Source organism: Phaethon lepturus, unplaced genomic scaffold (genome assembly GCF_000687285.1).
Source record: "Phaethon lepturus isolate BGI_N335 unplaced genomic scaffold, ASM68728v1 scaffold26696, whole genome shotgun sequence".
Lineage (NCBI taxonomy): Eukaryota > Metazoa > Chordata > Aves > Phaethontiformes > Phaethontidae > Phaethon > Phaethon lepturus.
In genome coordinates, this window is record NW_010547289.1 from 2641 (window position 1) to 24654 (window position 22014).

A 22014-nucleotide genomic window follows, 5' to 3' on the forward strand; every position below is an offset into this window, starting at 1 on the left:
GAGCAGGTTAGCCAACACCGACACCACCATTGCCTCACCAAAACTACTTTGGGGCAAAGCTTCTAGGAAGAGGTCCAGGTCTGGGGCAAGGCCAAAGCTTCTCGTTTCTTAAGAGTCTCCGGACCACAAAACACTGCTGTCATCCAACCGATGCAGTTTCACTCTAACAAGCATATAAAGCTTTGAAATCTTCACTAACAGGTTTGAGTATTCCAAATTTTAATTTAAGCTTGTTCAATGCGAACAGACCCAACCTTCACCAGCGACTACCGGAGGTGGGGGAGGCGACTCTGCGTTCTCTAACTCGGCCTTTGCAGGATGATTAAAGCCAACAGTTTGTTGGATGAGAAGCATGTTGATCTGAAAATTCTACTTTTCACCTGCACAGAAGAGTTGTTCTTGTATAGTAGGTTTTTCTATATATTGTTTCTGTTATGTACTGTACAAGTAACTTATTCTTGAATAATGCAATTTTACAATAATATAAAAAAAAAATCTGCTCTTAATAAACTGTTTTTAGAACTTGGTTTCTCACTTTTAGTCTTTAGTCTGATTCTCTCTAGGTGCCTGGATAACTATTTTAAGAGATACTGAATTAATGGCTGCTAAAAGACAGAAACCCTCCCTTAGAAACGACAAGCCGATTAGCTGTGCGAGAAGCTGTTCCTTCTCACATGACTCATTCAAAGAGTCCTGCCCCGAGGCACCATCGCTGTCTGCGACGGTCTCGTGGCCCCTGCTGCCCACCTGAACAGGATTCATGACCTTTTACTGCACCGCCGACATGGAAGGATTAAGACAGGCGCTGCAGCAGTTACTTGTATTCCCCTGCGCGTTTTTCACCGAGCCACAACGCGATGTTCACTGCTGTCCAGGAAAGGCTGCGCGCACCACAGCTCGCTTGTCCTGCCTCTGACCTGTAACGACAGTTTAAGGCAGTTTAACCAGTGTCATCTTCTGGTTAGCCATCGTAGGATGCCTGCACTGAACACAGCAGTTGCGAAGACCACGGCCCGTTACAAGCGATAGTTAATTGCTTCCTCCTATCCTTTTCCCCATTTTTTTACCAGTCGTTTTGCTAAGGAATGCGATTACCCCGATTTCTTCCTTTCCTCCTCCGGCAGCACCGCCAACTTCTATAGTGTTTTATCATCTTAAGCCTCAAGGCGCAGTTGTGACATCTTCCGTGGCACCAGCCAGAACAGTGTAAGGCTGAGGCATTAGGGAATCGATCCGAACACAAGAAGTTGTTTAAAACCTCTATCAAACGTCTGATCTTGAAACCTCCGATTTATTTTTGCAACAGCCCTGCAAGTCAAATATGACCTATTCGGTTTCGTGGCGGGGGGTACACGACGGGAACACACGGCAAAGCTTACCTGACGCTAAATAAATCACTCACTCCAACTCGGATGGAAAGCTGGTGAACACATTAAAGTAAGAGGCTGGTAAAACAAGACACAAACACTAAGTAGGTCAGTTTTTAAAACTTTTTTTATTTTTTAATTTTTTTTTTAAGTTTTTATTTTATATTATCTACAAAGTAAAAGTTTTCTTAACTTAAAAGTTACATCACTGTCTCGCGATAGTGATTATCTCATCAAACGTGATTTATAAATAATAATTCATCAGTTTGACGATTAGAATTTTTTTTTTTACTGAACCTGTTTCAAGTTTAGTTAGAAGTAAAAGGGATCTCCAAGTCTTGATTTTTAGTGATAATAGCAGCAAGAATCACTCTTGTTACTTCTTTTGCTAGCTGATGAGTTCATAACTTTGAAGGGTCATTAAAAAATAAATAACTTCCAGTTTTCAGCAAGCAGAGTTGGGGCACTTGCAGGACTCAGATACAGTGCATGGAATTATGGAATAGCCCACAAGTTCCTAAATGCCTCTACTCAGTCCGAATCTCTCCCACTGCAAGATGAACTGTTAGCATTCCTAGTGGATGTTACAAGAAATCAATTTTTTTTTTTTTAAACAAAATAAAATGAAATTCTAGTTTTCTGTGCTTCCAGTTGGCAGAAGCAGTAGAAGGAGGGTATTTGGCCTACAAAAGGTATCCAGCCTTTCAGTTATTCCAGATGAGCCTTACAACTGCTGTTGGTGGTGGGCTTGTACTGTAAAAAAAAAGTTCAAATGTAAATAATAAATTGGCAAGCCACACAACAGTTTGCTAGTTAAGTGGTCACAGGACAACTACTGAGCTGAACTTTTTTTTCTTTTTCTTTTTTTCCTTTTTTTTAATGAACAAAACCAAACCCTGCATACCAAGATGCCCTTTGATGTTTTTTCCCCTACCTAAACCCTCAGAAAGCAGCCTTGTTCTGCTCACACATTCCCCAAGAAACAAAATCTGGCATCTAGTTCACCACAAAAGTTTAGAGGCTGTTTGGAAATGAGTAACAATAAAGAAACCTAGGTAAGGTTAAACTTAAAAAGCAGAGAGAAGTCATGCAGCACCTACTTTTCCCCAGAAGTAAAGCTGCAGAATGTTACTCTGAATTAAAGATTAGACTTCAGTTGTCACTTTACTTCAGTCATTAGAAGTCTAACAGCCCTACCCCCGAGCAACATTTTCACTCCTATCCTCAACACCAATCACTTTAAATTTAATAAAACCCCAGATCATTATAAACAGGCTACACAGACAGTCCATCCCCCACGGCAAAACCACGGCAAAACCTGGAAGAACAGAGTCCCACAGTGCCAGTGTCTGCATAGTTATCCGTTTTTCTACTTCAGCTAGAGAGAAGCAAAGTCTTTGCTAAATTAGCTAAATCTCATACACTTATCTAGGCTCGCGTTCAGGCTGGCAAAGTATAAATGCGAAATGCAGAAACAGTCTGCCTTCAGCAGCCTGCCACTCTACAAGAACATCTTATGGTTTGTTTTTTGTTTGGTTTTTTTTTTTTTTTTTTTTGGTTGGTTTTTTTTTTCCCCCAAATCTGGTTCGTAACAGTTCTCCTCGCTACTACGACCTGGCTCAGTTAAGGTGCAGGTCTCCCAGGCACACACTCCTCACCTGAAGGGTGCGTCATATAGGGGAAATGTGTTGTTGTCGAGACTGGAATGGGCTGTAGTGCACTTTGAGCGATGGCGGCTTGGGGACCACCAGGTGGCTGTGTCGTCATTAGCATCATTGGAGCATGGGCAGTTGGGTGAGAAGGAACCATTCCTGACTGTACATGAGCCTGAAACAAAGAGCTCTTTAGTATAATGGTCACAAGGAGGCATCACTCCTGGCCACATGACTGTCAAGTTTTCTCCAGCTGTACCAGTAAATCCAGAGATTTACTCCGTTTTAACTAGATTAGCTATAGGGATTAAGTCAGATCTTAACACAAAAATAACTAAAAAAACAACAACAAAAAAGAAAAAACGGGGCTCAAGTTCTTACTGCTGGCTCTGAGTCACGTTCTCAATTTTAGCCATTTGGACAGTGAGTGCTGGGACAAACTGTCAGCACTAAACTCTGGGCTATTTAAAAAAAAAAAAAACCTCAGCAACGTATCTTCAAAACATTGTTGTTATTAACCCAGATCAAAGCACTCCCTATGCAGAGAATGCATCGGGTACAGATAGGAATGTCACACGCACTGGGAGTCTGGCATCCCTTCCTCAGCTGCTCATTACACAACTCCACATTCTTTCATGGCTCCCTGCCCTAGAAACCACTCTCTCCAGTGACCTGTGCCCACATTACCAATCATCTAAGCAGTCATTCTAAAGATGAGTGATTTCACCCCTTCATACTGTTAGGTCAGCTTTGTTCTGTTTCCAGTTAGACGCATCACAGTTAAGGTCCTTGTGTAATCTAAGCAAACATAGTTAAGTCTCAGTGGAAAAAGGAGATTAATCTTTACGAAGGCTGATCACCTTCTGGCAAACAAGTTCAGTAACTTGTCAGTTGTCTTCTTTAGCTCAGAGCAGTTCATGACTCTAGAGGGCATCAATTTTTTAGTTGAAAAATCTAGTAAACACTAGTTTCCCTAATGTTTTGTGCTTTTAAGTACTCGGCGATCTCAGTGGGTCTCTCTTGCAGGGCGGGAGGGAGCATTTGTGTCTAAGGTTTGCTTTGTCCGTCTACCATATCCCATTAACAGAGCACTAACGGTGCAATAATCGCAGCCTCACAAGTTTCACATGCCAGTAAAGACAGATAGCGGGTAGTGGCTACAATTTTATTTCTTAAAGACAAAAGGGTTACTTGACTCATCACAGACATTCCTCAAACTCTTTATCAGACTTGCACTGTATTAGTAACACTCAAGAAGCCTTTCAAGGCAGGAACTGCAATTCAAATCTCACTCTTGCTCTAAAAAAGGCTTAGAAGATAAGGCTGTGAAACAGAAATACCTTTCAGGATCAGCACCATTTTTTGACGAACATGCTATTATAGCAGCCATTCTTATAAAGCAGCTATTCATATAGCAGCTGTATTCAATACACACATTGGATAAAAATTTCTGCTGTGGCTCAAATGGTTTGCAAATTGGCAGCTGACAGTACTCCGTAATGAATTTTAAAGTACTGTTTCTCAAGTGAGATATCTAACAGCTCAAGATTCATCTGATAACCTAAAGGGAAATTAAACGGATCCCCTGTGTTAGCTTAACTGAAATTCCTACTACATGGTAGTTCAGAACAGTGTTCAGAAGTTGGAAATGAGGCTGCTAAGAAACTATTAAATCCAGCGATTAGTTTCCCCACAATGGAATAATTACATGCATTTAAAATTTCTTACAGAACTGTAGTTACTCCTTCATTAGAAGTTTTTGAGGGAACTACTTCATTTTGAAAAGTCGGTTTGGTATAAGTATCATGGATTACAGATTGTAGTTTTCATCCTAAAAAGATTACAGCAGAAGAGACTGCCTAAGTAAAAAATCAAGGGTAAAGCAGGCTTTGCCTGTGATTGCTAAAAATTCCTGACTAAGCAGTCAGTTCTGCCTAAAAGTTGCATCTGATTTGCTTCAGCAAGGTTTGCTTATTAAGTGCTTGGCACACAGAAAGGAAGGCAATGCTCACAACCTACAGCGCAGGCACGGGCCTGGCCATGACGTGTACAGCACAATTCATGTACAGTTTTACCTTTATGCAGACCCTGAAACAAACACATTTTATGTTTCAAGGCATGGCACCGAACATGCCACTAACCCAGGAGCTTGCAGCAAGACCCTCCGAAGGGCTGCATGCAAGGCACCCCACGCAGCACTCTAACCTAGGCATTCACATCAGTGCCATCACACCAGAGCAGAGCAACTATCTTGTTTCTGGCAGAAACCAGAGCCTGGGAGGACACGGCAAGATACCACAGCAGTAGTCAAGTTTGGACATCCTCCCCTTATCCTCCCACAGTCCAAAAGCAGAGATAGTAAAAGCCTAACAGAATTAAAAAGCTAAAAACTCAACATCAGTAAAACAATTCCTAAATAACTATTAATTCATTGGCTTAACTGACTGTCCCAGGGACCAAAGCAAAAATTTCGTAAGAATTCTGCAAGGGACTGGACACCTATTAGACTAACCTCCCTAATGACAGTTAGTCACGATATCCCAAACTACTGCTAACCTGTATGAGAAGGCATAACCCAGACACCAAGTACTTGGTCTGTAGAAGAAATTTTGCAGGTGAATTACCGATTAATTGTCCCTTCCTTGACAAAGCACACTAAATCCATGAGATTTAATAAGCATCAGAAAATCTGTGTAATGCTGCTTTACGCAGAGCTCTTGATTAATCAATCATGTGCTTCCCTTCCCAAAATCCTTTTTATAGTGAGTTGAACACAGGAGAGCTGTTAAGAGAAGTGGGTTTCTGATCCTGAAGCAAAGACTGTTAAGTTGCCCAACAACCATTGGGGATCTCCTGCATATGCAGTTCAGTTAGAGCCACACACACACACAGAGTTTTCTCGTTCAGCAAGGATTGTCTTGCAGTCATCTGAACTCAATCTCGCCCATCTCCCATTGCAGTGCCTTGCTACTCCCTAGTAATCCTGTGTAATATCCTTTTCTGGATGTACTTGTATAAATCTGACTACAATGCAGAGCCTAAAACTGCCACCAAATGCAGCAATTCAGCTTTCCTCCACTCAGCTCTCACCTCCAACCTTTCTGTATGCCAGCTCTTCCTGTGATCATGCAGTGAACCCGAGTAGTGAACTGATTTGACTGAGAAATAGCCTAAAATGGGGGCAGGGGAGGCACACTTCAGCTGAATCATGTCCCCAGTCTGGTTTGCTGCATGGCCAAACAGTTCTGTGAGCAGAATGGTGGGGCAGGACAAGGATGGGAGCTGGGAACTGGGAAGAGAGCTCAATTTCTTTCAGTAGCAGTGCCACCTTAAGATGTCTTCATTAAACTACAGTTGTAGATGCACTGGATGTTGGAAGCTGAAGTCCAAATATCTTGTAAAATTCTAAATAAAGGCAATGTACAGACAGAAACCTAAATAACACAACAGGTAGTCTGTGCTGAGAGGTGACAGAATGGAAATCACTTCAGCAGGCCCGACTGTCCTAACTTTGTGGCATTAAGACATTTAGTCTTGAAGGTTGTTAAACTGTGTTTACCTGGGGGACATGGGCCATGTGTGGCGGATTGGTATATGCAGGTTGAACATGGGAGGGATGAATGGTGAAGACTGTTTGTTGTGCTGTAGGAAAACTATTTTGTGGAGACTGCGTATTGGAGCCTGGCGTCATGGAAGGCGGGGTTGGAGCTAGACCTGCGTGGTAAATTGCCGACTGCTGTTGTGGGTTTGCCAGGTGGAGTGCCTGAGCAGCCTGGTGCTGATGATGCTGCAAAAAGAGACAGAAGATCATTTAGGTTATGATCCAGAAGTGAGACACGTTGATTCTGTAAAGTAGCCTAAGAAAGGTTTGCAAAACTGTTCTTTGACAATGAATCTTTTTAAGTGGCAAATCTAAGGATCACCACACCTATCAGTCATGAGGAAACTCATTTCCATTCCACCAGGCTCACTGTCTCCTTGCACTAGAAAGTCATGTAAGCAGAAGCCTGGAAAATGGAACCTAGACTGACAGATAAAAACAAGGAGACCTTGCAACTGTGGGGCTCGATATAGTTCACAGTTGCACTCAGCAGCCCGAAGTTACTACCAGTAGTTAACTAAGGCATGCAGCACCATCACAAGGCCTATTTTGTTTTCAGCTGCTCACCTTTGAGGAAATTGCTACTCAGCATTTGGATAGCATTATCTGCTATTTCCAGTTGTAAGTCCACTCATATTAAAGCTCTGACAAAACTATGATCCTTCCTTGATCATAACTATGATGAGCTATACCTCATCCCCTGTAAAGGGGGAGAAATGAACAGAGGACTTCAATACTCATCCTTACTAAGGACAGGGGACTGCCACAAGTTTCCCTCCTAGCTTATCTAACAAACTATGTCATGAGCCTACCACCTTTGAGTCCTAGCCACTGCAAGCAGAGGGGAATCTAGACAACTCCTGTATGAGATCTGCCACATGCAGTTCATTTGGGCAGCTGCTCAACCTTACTATTCTTCCTCTCAAAGAAATCAATATATCGATGTCAAACATCAGACTGATGCAATACCTTCCAGTAGGGTGTGTTAAACACAATTTAAAGACACCCACTCCCTTGAGTTCTGTTACCTGCACGGGGCTAGGAGCAGGGTGGCTTCCAGCATGTTGGCTTTGCTGCTGGCCAGTTGGTGTGGCAGAAGGCTGAGGATGCGGAGGATGCGGATGCAGGGTAGCATTAGGGTGGGCATACTGCTGAGCAAGTGAGCCAGTGGAAACTAGGATGAAAAATAATAATATTTAACAACAGATACAGAACATGCATCTCATCAAGTCATCATATGCATTTGAAGATTTCGCTCTATCTCAAACATACTGTAAATACATTCCCTCCCCCTTCTAAAAAAATATTTATCTTGCAAATAGCTGAGTATCTTACCTTGCTTTTGTGTAGTTTGGTTTTGCAGGAAAGTCTATAAATAACCATAATTAGACAGTTCATCTTCCCTAGTTTGATAATGTAACAGATACTACATAGAAAAAAGCAGTATTTCATCTTTTGTTTTGTCAAACAGACCAGTTTAAAAAGATCAAATTTATCATTTTCAGACAATTTAGTTTTTCCTGAAATATACTTTTCAAAGGTGTTACAAGCCATTTTTATTTCCACCATCCAAAAAATTATTTGGCCTTATACCTGGCTAACCTCACCATGCTACTCTTCTGGAAATTGCTCACAGTACAGTCAGTGTAAAGTATATACACTGCATGTATGCTTAAGAACTATAGGGACACACAGTACATACATAACAGCTGAGAAAACTGAGGCTGCTTGAGCATCCATTTTTTGCTGAAGCCAGTATCTTGTACTAAAATAACGTATCTTTCCTCTCCCCTCAAGGCCAATTGCAGAGTCTTTTCTGGATCACCACCATTCTGTGAGCTTCTCAACATTGCCGTGAAATTCTTAATTCCTTGAGACAGAGGCAAATAAGGTACAAAATTCCAAAAAAGGAAAAAAACTTAACAACATAAAACTTCTACACCAGTGAAACCACATCTGTTGCTACAGCCATACCAGTCTCCAACAACAAACTAGTATCAACGAGTCCCTCCTTGAGGAGTCCTGGCCTGTTCTGCTTCCAAATGGGCCACACTAACTCTCTTTTTTCACTTCAGAGAGAATCTCAGAAAGTATGAAAAGCCGTAATGATAGCACGTCTTCCTTTAAACACAAAGCATGCAACCGGAAAGCAAGAACTAGGAAAATGAAGATGCTTTGCCTACTCCCCTCTATGGCTTTTAGACCTTGAGCAACAACCAGTCCAGTTTGCAACTACACTTCTGCACGTGACAATGCGCACTACTCTCTCCGATACTACAGCTTGTCAAGACTGAGGCTATTTTTTTGCTGACGATAGTGCTAAAAGACAAACAGTCAAAGCAAACTATTAACCTGCTTCTGAATCTGTTCCCTGCAACTGTTCCTTATTTGTTCTGATACTTCTTTGTCATTCTGACAATGTTAATTACTGCTTACTATCTATTGGGTTACAGGTTTTTTTAATGGGGTTTGTATTACATGAGAACTTGACGGCCAGTTGAGTGCCTGTCTGCACCATACCTTTAACAGCGATGGGTTTTCTGGCGGTGTTTTCCTGCCCTAGTGAACAAACCTGAAAAGCAGGGCACAGGGAGAAACTTGGGGTGCAACTGTTATGCTGCAGCCACCTGCCCGTGTATTCACGGCTAGTGAGGTGTGCTACCTCACTTTTGCAAGTAACTGTTTGCTGCAGCTTCTGAGGAGTTTGACTGTGCTGGATTCATAAGTTCATGAAGATACAGAACTGCCCGAGTGTATATAAAGGATGAAAGACTAGATGGGTGGAGAAAATGGACAAAAATGTAGCTGGATCTGAAAGCACAATACTATCTGGCAAAGGCAAGTCTCAAAAGGACAGCAACCCCACTGTGCTGTTAACCAGCCCTGACACGCTACTACCCTGTGCAAGTACTTGTCTTCCTCCAGTTTGGTTTGCTATAAAGGTTACAAATACTCGTTCTAAAATATTCAAACTCACTAGAATACATACAGACAGTATCTTTTTGCCTAATTGAGGTTCTCCCCTCTGCAGACCACTATGAAGGTCTCTCCTTTATAAAATAACTGCCTACCACATTTAACTTAATCCCATCCTGCTGTCTTGAAGGCTCTATTGAATCTTCACTGAGCAAATGGTCTAACAGTGATGTGCACTACAGTTTCAGGCTATTAATGCAGATGAACTTCATATACATTTGTAACCATAAATTCTTGCAGTTTGAGTTGATCTTAACACACTTATGCGTGAGCATGTAAGCGTACTTGAGCACAAGTGTACAAGCATACTCATACACTACGAGCATTTCTGATTGAGAGGGGTTTTGAAAACACCTGGATATTTTCTGTGCACACTGGCAAAACTACCAGTACTGTCTGCCATAGCACTCTGCTACCCTTTCAAATGCAAGACAAGTCTTTTTTTTTGTATCACTACTAAAATTTATTTTGCAGCAGCATCTCAACCATGCTTCTATTTCACTTTCAGCCATTGCTCCTTCGTACAAGGACTACACAAAAATTATTAATGGGAACATCGATCGTTTGTACACTATAAAGTTTATGCTTTCCTACAGCAGGAGAATTTCTCAACCTCATTATTATACAACACTCTGAAGAAGGCCAGAAGTTATCATCTCTGTCAAAGTAATAGAAATAAATGCACAGAGGGACTGACTTGTTTGCCAGAAGACCCGCTAACAGAAATCTTCCTCAGCATTCATTCCACTGCCTCAGCCACAAAGCTGGCACACCTGACTAAAAATTAACTTCAACTCCATTCAAGAAGTTTTAAAATGTGTCTGAAAATTAATTCAGAGTCGTGAGATGTTCAAGGCTCCCCACATCCTGCCACACTACTTGTTAAGAGCCCCCAAAATAATGTGGTACTCCCTTAAACCATTTGTGCAATTCATCTTTAATTTCTTTATAGCCGAGAGATAATAAACTTAAGTTATTCTGAAGCAGAGACATGCAATGAAACTTCACAATGAAGAAATTCTCTCTTAAGAAACCAGTTAAACCAAGGAATAGTACCCTAAAGGATACAGAAGGAGGGGGAGGATCAGTTTTTTGTCATAGTAGCAGCTCTTCCATAACCTTCTAATATTTTTTATCCATAGCTTTGCATTTAAGTACCAGATTTTTTACACTGAAGAATTTTTATTTGCCTAGCTTCTCCTATCCCCCATTTTGTCTTTAACAAATCTCTACTAAGCTCTACAAGTTTGGTTAAAACTAGTTCAGATGCTGCTGCAAATTATGTTTTAATAGTAATATTAAAAGTGTCTTTAAAAAAAAAAAAAAGATTACATGGACACTTATCTAAATCCTGTACAGATACTGCATACAAATCAAGAACAGTTCGGGACTAGTGGCAGCAAGTTTGAAATACGTACTCCAATCTGTGTTAGTTCAAACTTCAACTCTAGAAATGTAAAAGGTTTTCCATGCTTAGCCAGTGCAATTAATAGTTCCCAACAGACCAATGAAATGTATGAGACCAGCAAGCCTGGGAAAGAAGTCTTCCAAAAGAGTAATGAGAAATTCACCTGCTTTGCCGTAACTAAAGCACTTTCACTGTGACTTTTTTCAAGAATTTTTGCTTGTTCATCAAAAAACAGCTCACTACACGTATCAAGTAGCAAACAAGGTAAGACAGGAGATGGGAAACAAATAAAATTAAAAAAATTTGCCAATTATCCAACATTTTCCCCCATTGTCAGTACTTTGGAAATTTTCCAAATGGCCATCTAGTATCCAAGAAAGTGCTGAGAAAGCTCTAGGAAAGGACAAAACAGCTCTGCCTATCTCCTTGCTGTAAGTAACCTCAGCTCATTCCACAGTTTCTTCTCACCCTTTATGCCTTAAATTCCTCTCCCCCAGAAATACTCCCTGGGCTAACCTGCTTCACTTCCACACCTTTTTGATCAAGTTGTTTCCTAACATGAAATATTTAACTGCACTGATCTTGCAGGGATACACATTGAAGGTAAGTGATTCAGTAATGAAGTGAGCAAAAATATCAGATGGATTGAATTACCGAATTCAACTCTAAAGTGCAACCCATTTTTCTGAGAAGCAAACAAGTTGTAGTCAGCCATCAAACCCACATAAGGAGCTGAAATCAAGAGGTCAGAGCAGAAGTCAAGCAGAACTCCCAGCTACAAGGGTATATGCAAAAAACATATGATGTCCTTTCATATTTCCCCTGGTAGGAATTTCAATGCTGCCAATGGTGGTCATCGTTGGTCATCGTTCAAAGATGCACTGAAGAGCCTATTTTCAAGAACTGACCAGTGAACAAACTTCAAAACTATTGCCAGACCCAGTAAGATGGTGAGGATAACTACATTTAAAAGACCTGAATGGTAGGAAGCAAAGAAATAGCAAATGTTTCTTTCATAATACAAACATTTAAAGAAGTCATTTTACACAGGTAGAGTGGACTTCACTTAAACAATTATCCACGAAAGGAACGAGCTTATTAAAGTTATTTCAGTGCACCAAACCAAGACGCATGAAAACAGGACAGGTCAGCATCCTACAACACTAGTTCACGCAGAACCATTTCTGTACAAGAAACACACAGGAAGTCTGTTCCAGAAGAGATTTTTGGAGAACAAGTGGTATTTCTCACATCCCTCTTGCATGAGCTAACTCAAAAAACCCCAGAGGAGTGCCTGGCATAGGCTGCATAGACTTGCAGACAAGACACAGCAACAAGTCTCACTGCAGGACACAAGCATGTCTGACAATACCTTGAAACTGCAGTCCTCCTTTCCCACGTCTTACATGACAACTACAGCTTATCCTGCAGCCACTCCACTTCCCCCCAAAAACAGCTTCCTCAAAGTGCTGTGAACACCAACATACAAGGCAGTATTTTTAAGTTACCTGCCTTTCCCTGTACACATGCGCAACTGAAGTCTGTATTAGCTGTTGTGTACTGAGATTACAGAGAACATCAGCCCCTCTTCCATCGCCTACGCTGATGTAGGTCACCAGCTTGGGCAACACCACGCAGGAGCACCAGAGCAAGGTAACGTAACTGGTAATGTTCGTCTGCCAAGGAGGAAGCATCCGATGCTACACACCGGCAAGAAGCCCCCATCCAGTCACTCCCTTTATAACAACTGCACTCCTTCAGTGACACTGAAGTAACTCTACAGAAAGCTCCCTTCACCTCAGCTGCGACTCAAGTGATTTCCTTCCCCAGAACTTGAGCCACAGCTTTTTAAAGAGATGAGGCACAAGATACTTCTTTTAGGAAGCCAAGTTTTAAAATCCCATTTGGGCCATGAAAGAAAGGGAGTGAAGCAGTTCACCTAGGTTTTAAGCAAAGGCTATCCACATGCAGCGCTCCTGGTTGCAGATGAAAAGACTGGGTAGTAAAGTTAGAGATTATTCAGCATGCAAAATACATTTTGAAAGATTGACAAATCAGCTTCCTGTGGTCATATAAATCAGTTCAACAGCTTCATCCCCTTGTCCATGGAAAGGAACCTTCCTGCGTTTTCCACATACTGGTTTGGTGCAAGGAAACTTGTTCCCTCAACACGTCCCATTCCTTTAACATCTGTTCTTTAGAAAGTGCTTTTCTGTACAATCAAAATTAGTACAAAAAACCCAACTCACTGGCAAAGTAGAAAGAAGGGCCTGTCTCCTTGCTGTATGGTATTTTGGGACATGCTGAATTTGGGAAATAGAAAGGTAAATTAGCCTCTTGCCACGTGCATACTTCCCGTCTTCTGGAAAGGTCAGCATAATTTTTTTTTTTTTTAAGATTGTAGAACCATGCAGATATTTTTATTTACTTAGGTGCTATTAGAGCTGGATATTTAGTTTTACAAATGAGTGGAGATGAAACAACACAAGTCTCAGGTAAGCCTTCCTTCTAAACTGTGACACTGAGGTCTTCAGTTCTTAATTAACACAAAAATAAACTTTATGTCAATTAATGGTCTATTACAGTCCACTGTAATAAGAAGGTTAAAACGTAATTACATTAAAACAGACATTGGCCCCTTGCTTTTTCAGCTATATCACTGCCATTCTTAACAGTTCCAAGACACCTTTGGTGACTGGTTCACTCTTAGTCCCTGGAGAATCCTCTGAAGTTTATATTATATCCACCATTGTACTATCAGGGTAATAGAATTTACTCTACTGCTGAGACAGAAACCAGATAAAGTTAGAGACAACACCAGACCAGTAAAACATATGCAGAAGGGGAAAAGGGAAGGGAGAACGGGGACAGGAATGAGAGCACAAAAAACAGGAAATGCATCTGTATAAAACCAAGGTCTGGTTTTACACAAGTTTGTTTTTAAACACAAAAGTAAAGCTTTTTGGAGGACTCCAGTTATCTGAAAACACAAGCAATTCAGCTACATGGTAAAACTAACACAAGTTCATTGTCACCGGAATGAATATAACCACTCTCTACTTTGATAACCAAATTTTCTACTAACAGCACAAGACAAGTTTAGGTCTTTGTGCGACACAGACGGACGCAGTCGAACTGCAAACCATGACGAGCAAACTCTACCAGCCCAATGATATTGGTAGATCACACAGAGCCAACACTTCTGAGACAGATGGTGTGTTCTAAAACCAACGTGCGGGTCAGCAGGTTGAGAGCAACACCTCCGCGTTCAGGTACGTGCATGTGGCAGTTAAAGGTGCGTGTACTGCTCTGCTGCAGCAGTGCCTGCATTTCAAACTTTCCTCGATAAGGACATCTAAGTGGCTCACGTCTCCAGAAGTTACGAGCTGAAGGGTGTAATAGACATTTTTATCGTCTGGCTGGTAGACGGGAAGAAAGATAGTTGCTTGAACATTGTCCTTCCCAATTGTGTTTTGAGGGAAAAACCCAATGATTTAAACACTCCTCCGTCATATGTTTAGATGGGTCTACTGGTGACCATGCAGCTCAGCTGCTCTGCTTCTCTTGAGCTCTTGTCAACAGCGGGTTGTGAAACAGAAGCAGGACACTGTTAAAAACTGGCAAGGAAATCCCAGAAGTGCAGAAATATCCCATTAAACAGCAACAGACAAAAATACTTCTCTTTAAAATGGAAGAGTGCTTATCAACAAGTGTAGGTCACTGTATGTATTTTGGATTCAGCTATCTCTTCAGGAGACAGGAAGGAAAACAAACCCCAAACTTTTGGCAGTGAGGATAGTTGGCTTAATGGATCAACAGGCATTTCTCTTCACTGGCAGGCAGTTACTACTTGCCACACGACTTTCAACTTGTTCCAAACCATTAGTGAAGATGGAGTTTCAGATCTCACCAGAAAACATTTCACACCTTAGGAATACTTCATAAGCAGTGCCCCCCAACCCCCATGTCTCAGTGCGGTTGTCCTTGCAGACATCTTCTTTCTACCATGTACATAGGAAAAAAATTAGTGAATTCTGCAAGAATTATCTCAAAGAAAGCACTAGTACCTTGAAAGATAAAAGGGCTGTATAGCCCACTGCATCCTGAGATGAACAGGGGGAAAAATAAATTAAAAAAAAAATCAGATAGCAATTTTAAAGAGCCAAAAGAAACTTGTTTGAGCAAGTGCTCCAGAAATCAAAAGCAGCAGTGGTTGTTGTTTCTCAGGAAGTCATTATTCTGTACTTTCAAATTAGTCTTAAAAGAGGACCAGAATCAACGTGCATTAGTATATTTAGTTCAAAGATACTGCGGGTAAACTAAAGATTCCCAAAATACAGAACATAAGTTATTGATACTTTGTTGTAGTCACCCAGTCAGATATGAACGATTCCAGCATGTTGTTCTATAGCAATGTACTCCATAAGCAGCATGTATTTGTCACCTTAGGCATTTCTACATTTTTCTCAGGCGTTCCCATATCAATAAATGGAAGCTGAAGTTACTACGTTACAGATGGACACATTCTGAGGAACCACAATGCATCTAGGCAAGGACTTCGAGTACTCAGCACATGGAAGACTTGCAAAAATCTGAATTGAGACAGTGCTGCACTACATCAGAATTCATTTCACGTGTAGCTAACTGTAAACTTTGCAGGTTAAGGGTACATTTGAGGCAATTCATGTTCACTAGGCAATAAACACATCTGCACATGGCAAGAACATACTCTTAAAGTGTCTCATGGAGTTCATGATCCAGCTGGGTTGAATGGTTTCAGGAACAAGAATTTCAAGCACTTGATCATTTACTCGGAAGGTGGAAATGTTTAGAAGAGTCACCAAGTAGCTACTTGAAAGAATACAGGAGGACATGCAATTTCTGTTAAATTAGGTGCTCTTAGAAAAGTAGTATTTAATTACATGTCAGGAAATACCAAAGAATTCTCAAGTTTGACCCAACTTAGTTGTCTGCACTGGTAGGTAGTCACATACCTACAACAGACAAGCTGCAAAACCAGCACAAAGTGAGATCTAACAGTTCTAAGTTAGAATATCAGTGAAAAAACTATACAGACATCTGATCAACGCCAACCAAAGGAATGGGCTTGTACTTCAATGCCGTAGAACCCACTGGTTACAGAAGATAAGGATGGTGCAAAATGGGAAATTGCTAGGAAGTCACATGCAACCATTCTCAATCAAATTTCAGATTATCCCATGTTTGGTTTTATTTTAATTAGGATTTGAGGGGAGAGTTTTCACCAATAAAGGTCTGAAAGCCTTTGATCATTCACTTTATCGGAATTCTATTTAATCTAATGAAAAAGCAAACAGAAGATCTGTTTACATGGACACCTCAAGCACAAGAGTTTAAAAGATCAAAGTAATACAATTAGCAAGGACCTGTGAGAGAAAGACTTAATCTCTACAAGTAACTTCCATTTCAGCTTGCGCACAAATGAGCTGAAATGTTCTTCCTCCAAGTGTCAAAAAACGTTTCTATTATTTTTGTTTCTTAGCTACGTTACCATACCACTGCAGAGATCTGACAGGATGTTTTCAGATGGGTAAGACACAGACTTTTTAAAATCAGAATTAATTTCACACTAAACTTCAGACTCGTAGCCTTGTAAGTTTTCATGACACATCATAGACTTCCATTAAGTAGCAGTGTAAAACTAAGCACCGGAAAGCATACAAAGATGTCTAAAGGTACAGAAAATCTTTTATTAGAATCTAAGTCAATAATATACGTGACCCAATAAAAGTCTTCCTCAGATGCTATAACAAGTATTGAAATGCCACGTTTTCAAGAGACCATCTGCTGTTTTGACATTTTATGACAATTTCCAAGTCTTCTTGCAACCTTGATTCTACCTCTTTCAATAGCATGTTTTGCAGTGAGTTTTTTTCCTCCGAATTGGGCATTGATTAATCATACATTTATAACGCTTTAGAAGTTCTTTCACATTTTACTTTGTAACAAGGTAACCCACATTGTCAGCACTTCACTGTAAGTGAAGTATGCCCGTCTGATAATGCTGGAGACTAATTGTCAAAGTCAGAGCAATACACGAGCTGTTTCATATACTTATTCTTGACTTACCAAAAAAGAAAGGTAAGCAACACATGTTTTATTTTGCTTAAACAGCAGTGTTCATACTGTTAATAATGCTAGTAATATCATAATGACAGCATTTCACTAGTTGTCAGAACTAAAGTCACGTTTTGAAACTGAGGTCATAGCTTTGCAATAGAACAAGTCCTAATTATAATCAAGAAACAATCAAGGGATGTTGTGTCAAGAGCATCAAGAGAACTTGAACAAACTTCTTTCAGCAGATATTCTTTAGCAGCTCCCAGGTTGAAATTTCATCTTGGTCACTGGCATCCTACTGAAATCAGCATACTTGAGTTTTCATTTTAACCAGGTGGCTCAGTTTTCAATGCTCTGCTCATCATCTTATGAAATATAAACCACATTTACTGGTGTAATCTGAACGATACCCATGTTTGAAGCTTGAGATTAAATACATCCCTGCACAACATAAGAACTTAAAAAGTTACATATAACACAAAACGTTTCCTACCATACATAGCATGCGTCTGTTCATGCGCACCATACTGTGTTGCAGAAGAAGATACTAAACCAGGCTGTGCGTGTGTTGGTGGTGCCATCATTCTAGCGTTGCCCTGTATTACAGGGCTATAAACATGAGGATGCTGCATTCAACAGAAATAAGAAAACAGTTAATTGGAGGACTATTACAAAGAAACTAGTCTCATCTAAACAATAATTATGTATTTAGAAACAGCAATAGCTTGGCCTTACTAAAATACAGATCAAACTAAAGATTTCATACTATCACAATCATCCCAATTGTTTCTAAAAATTTAGGGACATTTTCTGCAGTGGGCTAGAAACTGACAAAAAAAACACTGGCATATCTAATTTTTGCCACTCTAATAATGTAGTAAGCTTATGTATGTAATTACCTATTTATCCAATTACGTATGTGTATTTAAAAGACTTTGAAGAGGAGTACACCAAATAGTTTATTTTTAGAACACATAACTAGTAGACGTCCTGGCCATGACCTGCAAAGAATTCTTCAGAGAGCTAAAAAGGTAGTATCAAAAGTAAATGCCAGCTTCTAAACTGACCTTAAAATTTGTTACAGGCTTTGAAGCACATTACAATACCACCACATATGCTCCAGAACACAGAAACTGTTCAGAGTGACTTCTTGTGACTGGAGACAACAGGGTATTTAGGACTGAGCGACTTAATTATTTTTGGTTGGACTAACTACATACACTAAAAAGAGTCTTACCTGAGATTGGTAGTGTGGCACATGCTGCACAAGAGGCTGATTAGGAAACTGTTGGGGACTATATGCAACATATTGTGTTGAATAAGCAGGTGGTGTAGCTACAATTGGAGGGCCTGCTGCTGAGGCAGGATGCATCATGGTGCTCTGATGATGTTGGTCTTGCCGTTGCTGTGGCATATTTGGTACTAGAAAGCAAAGAGTACCCCACATTAGAAACATGGAACCAAGAATGACAATCTTCCTGAAAGGTCTTACATTACAGAGTCACTGTGACCAAGTGGCACATCCTCACCCCTCACCTTTAACCTCACATTAGAGCTCTATCAAAAAGGAACAGCATGAAACGGAGTTCCTCCAAGAAACATCTGATTTTCATCACTGCCTTTGAGCTATGTATACGGCCACAAACCCAGGCCTGCTTTTTTTGTGAAGGAAGGAAGGTGGAGGGAGAGAAAGACTGACAAGAATCAGTAACGGAAGAAAAAGGTTAGATCAGGATACCTACATTAATCAAATTTGATCCTGTCCCCTTCAAAAGGCTTAATTCACCCTCTATGGGAACTGCAACTGTTCCATCAACTGGAAAGCTGAGTCTGTTAAAATTACTTGTGCTTATGGCTGAGGAGAGCAGAATAAAGGTCTCCATGCAGCCGCAATCTGAGGTATTCACATCTTTTAAGCTCTGTGCTACCCCTCAGGGTAGCAGGAAGCAACTTTTAGGTCACACTCAACACTGAAGGGGACAAGTCAACCTATAAGAAGAAGAGGAGTAGGAATGATTAGAGGGAAGAAAGATTAAGAGAGCAGAGCACTGTAGTGTGGGACTACCTGAGCTATCCTGGTAAGACAACCAACCGAACCACGGCAGCAAGGCACTCGGAACAAACTAATTCAGCCTACTAAGCAACAGGGCATGAGAGTTCAAGGTGAGCTCCAGCTTGCTGCAGTGAGACTGCGACTAATAGCTATGCTAACTCGAGCACCTGTAAACTCCACTGCAGTGTGCAATGTAGACAGACCCCTTAGAGAGAGGAAAGGAGGGAAATGTTGAACATGTCAGTAAACTCACTCAATGATGATTGTATTTAACACTGCAAATCAACAACAGAAAAAAAGTAAATACAGGATGCAACTTGAACAGTGTAAAGGCACTGAACTTCAACCCACGCAGCTCCTTCAGGACTATGTTGCACACAGAATGGATATGCAGAAAATAATGAAACTTAAAAATGGAAATCCAAATAGGAGACTGGCCTCACACAGCAAACGAGCACACAGCAATGTATTTCTGATTAAAACAATCAGTGTTTAACAACCAAAAGGTTTTATGGGTCAGACCACAGTAAAGTTAGTCTATTTTAAAACAGAAATACATTGCAGGTTTTTGTCTTCCCTACATTGATAAAGGCTACTTGTTTATTTCTAAACAGCAGAACTGCTCTTTTAAACAATTTCCTCCTCCAGTGACTGGAGCTGCAGCACTGGAACCTATCATCATGAACCACTGTATAAAACTGCGAGAAAGCCCGCACTGTGTAGAATTAGAGCATTATCTGAAACATGACTATAAAAACAAGACCATCATTTTTCTGCTCCTTTGCTGCACTGCACAGAAGAGAGTGCATCTCACCACACATGTTCTCGTCTCCATAGCCACAGGTGCCACTTGTTAAAAACACGGTATTGTTAGTCCAGCTGTTCAGTTACTGTTGCAGAAGGAATGCAAAAGAACAAACTGGAACCAGCAGTAAGTTCTTTCCAGAAGAGTAGCATAGCACACTCTCTCTGAAGAAATAGTGATTTTGCTTGTTAACACCCCCCGCCCCCAATTAAGGCACCATTCAGCGCCCTGCAGTAAGCCAGCGCAGAAAAACAGTGCAGAAAGTTCCCTTTAAACAAACCCATAACATTTATAAAATATAGGAGACAACCAGCTTACCCTAAAGTTCCAAGTAACAGAGACATTTTTCTGTTTGTCAAATCAGATTGCAAACCAGGCAACTCCCCGTTACTCAAACTTATCATATTTTGGCTGAATTAGTTTATCTAGAAATGCATCAGTATTTCCACTTACTTCCCTTTATTAAAAATAGCATTTAAAATATCAATCGAAAACAAATTAACATGGATTAAAAAATGCACAAACATTTGTAATTTATTCATGCTGCATGCAGACTAAGAACCAAACAGGCAGTATTATTCTCACCTTTACCTGCTCTATATGTCTTGGCTTGGTTCACTGGCATGGGCGTCATGGGAATAGGATACAAAGGCTGAAACAGAAGGAGGAGTTGAAGTTATGATATTCCTTTAAAAAGTGAGTGTGTAGGGGAGGGGGCCCCACTCAGCTTTGATGTGTTTTACTCTGTTATGTTACGTGGTTTAGTGAACTCTGCCTAACCTATGATACTCTCTTGAATCACGCTCATTAAGCCTGCATGTACAAACAACTAAGACCATATGGTTTGCAACAACCAGTCAAGTAATGCTACTTCAAGCAATGTACTAAATCAGACAGCTTTCTAACAGAGTTAGATTTGAAAATCCTAGTAATCCCTACAATGACCAGAAACTAGTGGGACACAGCTGGAAGCTAAGGATGAAGAAACAGTTGCTTAAAACTTAAAGAGAGTGAGACTATGTTTGGAGGACTGCGGAGGAAGTCTGCATATATAAACAATAACTGTGAGTAAGAGCTGCTGGAATTTACAAGTGTTTGAGACTATTAGAACATCTAGATTGAGAGACCACTGGGAAAAGTCAGTATTTACATAGCTAAAACTTAACAACAATGTAACTGTGCCCGTATTTACAAGAGTAATACAAGCTGTACCATTTCACTGTTTTAACTTGGATCTCCTAAGTCTCCTCAACTTGCTGACAATCGTCTGAAAAGTGTTAACAACTCTGCAGCATATGCTGCACTTTACCTGCACGCCTGGACTCACTGGAACTGGGTACATCATATTTGGTGCAAAACAAACAGGCTGAGTGTACACTGGGGTTGGCTGCTGATGACCCACCATGGAGGGGCTAGGTTGAGCTTGCGGACGAGGAGAGGTTGGTGTAGTAGAAGGTTTCGGCTACAAACAGAGTTCAGCAATGCATATGCAAGATTAGCTTGATTATCCTCCAAGTAAAGGGTTTGCTTATAAAGATCTACTCAAAGGCAATGTTAAACAGTATCAAATAACTTACTTGAGCAAAAGATCGAGGGTTGAACTCTTTTGCATTAGGATTAAGTGTTGATTTTCTAACTTGCCTAAACATAAAGAACAAACAAAATTATTTCAGCGTTATTCTTTTACAAGCATATCTGCAGAACTCCTGAACAATTAAAACTTTAAAAAAACAAAATACCTTATTTCCATCTGAATCAGATTTTTGAGAACTCAAACAATATATGGCATGCAAAAAGCCACTCTTACTGACAGTCCTCTTACTATACTTATCCCTAAAAGTTTTCCTGCTGTTGATACTACAGCTCACGTAAACCAGGAAAACATTTAAATAACCATTTAGATATGAATTAGGCATCAACAGGACTGGAGTTCTATATGCAGCTCTGCCACTGACCGGTGAGATGACTTTCGGTACAGTCACTTCACCTGCTGTTTTCTCTAAATGACAGAGAGTACTTATATTGGCCATATAAACAGTAAGATATTACACAT

General features: G+C 40.5%; 1 protein-coding gene across 1 annotated transcript in view; it reads right to left on the reverse strand.

Moving 5' to 3' along the window:
* Positions 1–1476: 1476 nt before the first annotated feature.
* The window catches only part of ATXN2 (ataxin 2), a gene marked incomplete at its 5' end in the record, with an annotated part of 34223 nt that continues 13685 nt past the window's right edge, over positions 1477–22014 (reverse strand). Inside the window, 9 exons of the mRNA XM_010289598.1 lie at positions 1477–2120; positions 3026–3194; positions 6579–6806; positions 7649–7794; positions 17597–17729; positions 18341–18525; positions 20553–20613; positions 21271–21423; positions 21539–21602. Coding sequence (XP_010287900.1) covers positions 2092–2120; positions 3026–3194; positions 6579–6806; positions 7649–7794; positions 17597–17729; positions 18341–18525; positions 20553–20613; positions 21271–21423; positions 21539–21602 — 1168 coding nt within the window. The remainder of the gene's footprint in view (positions 2121–3025; positions 3195–6578; positions 6807–7648; positions 7795–17596; positions 17730–18340; positions 18526–20552; positions 20614–21270; positions 21424–21538; positions 21603–22014) is intronic.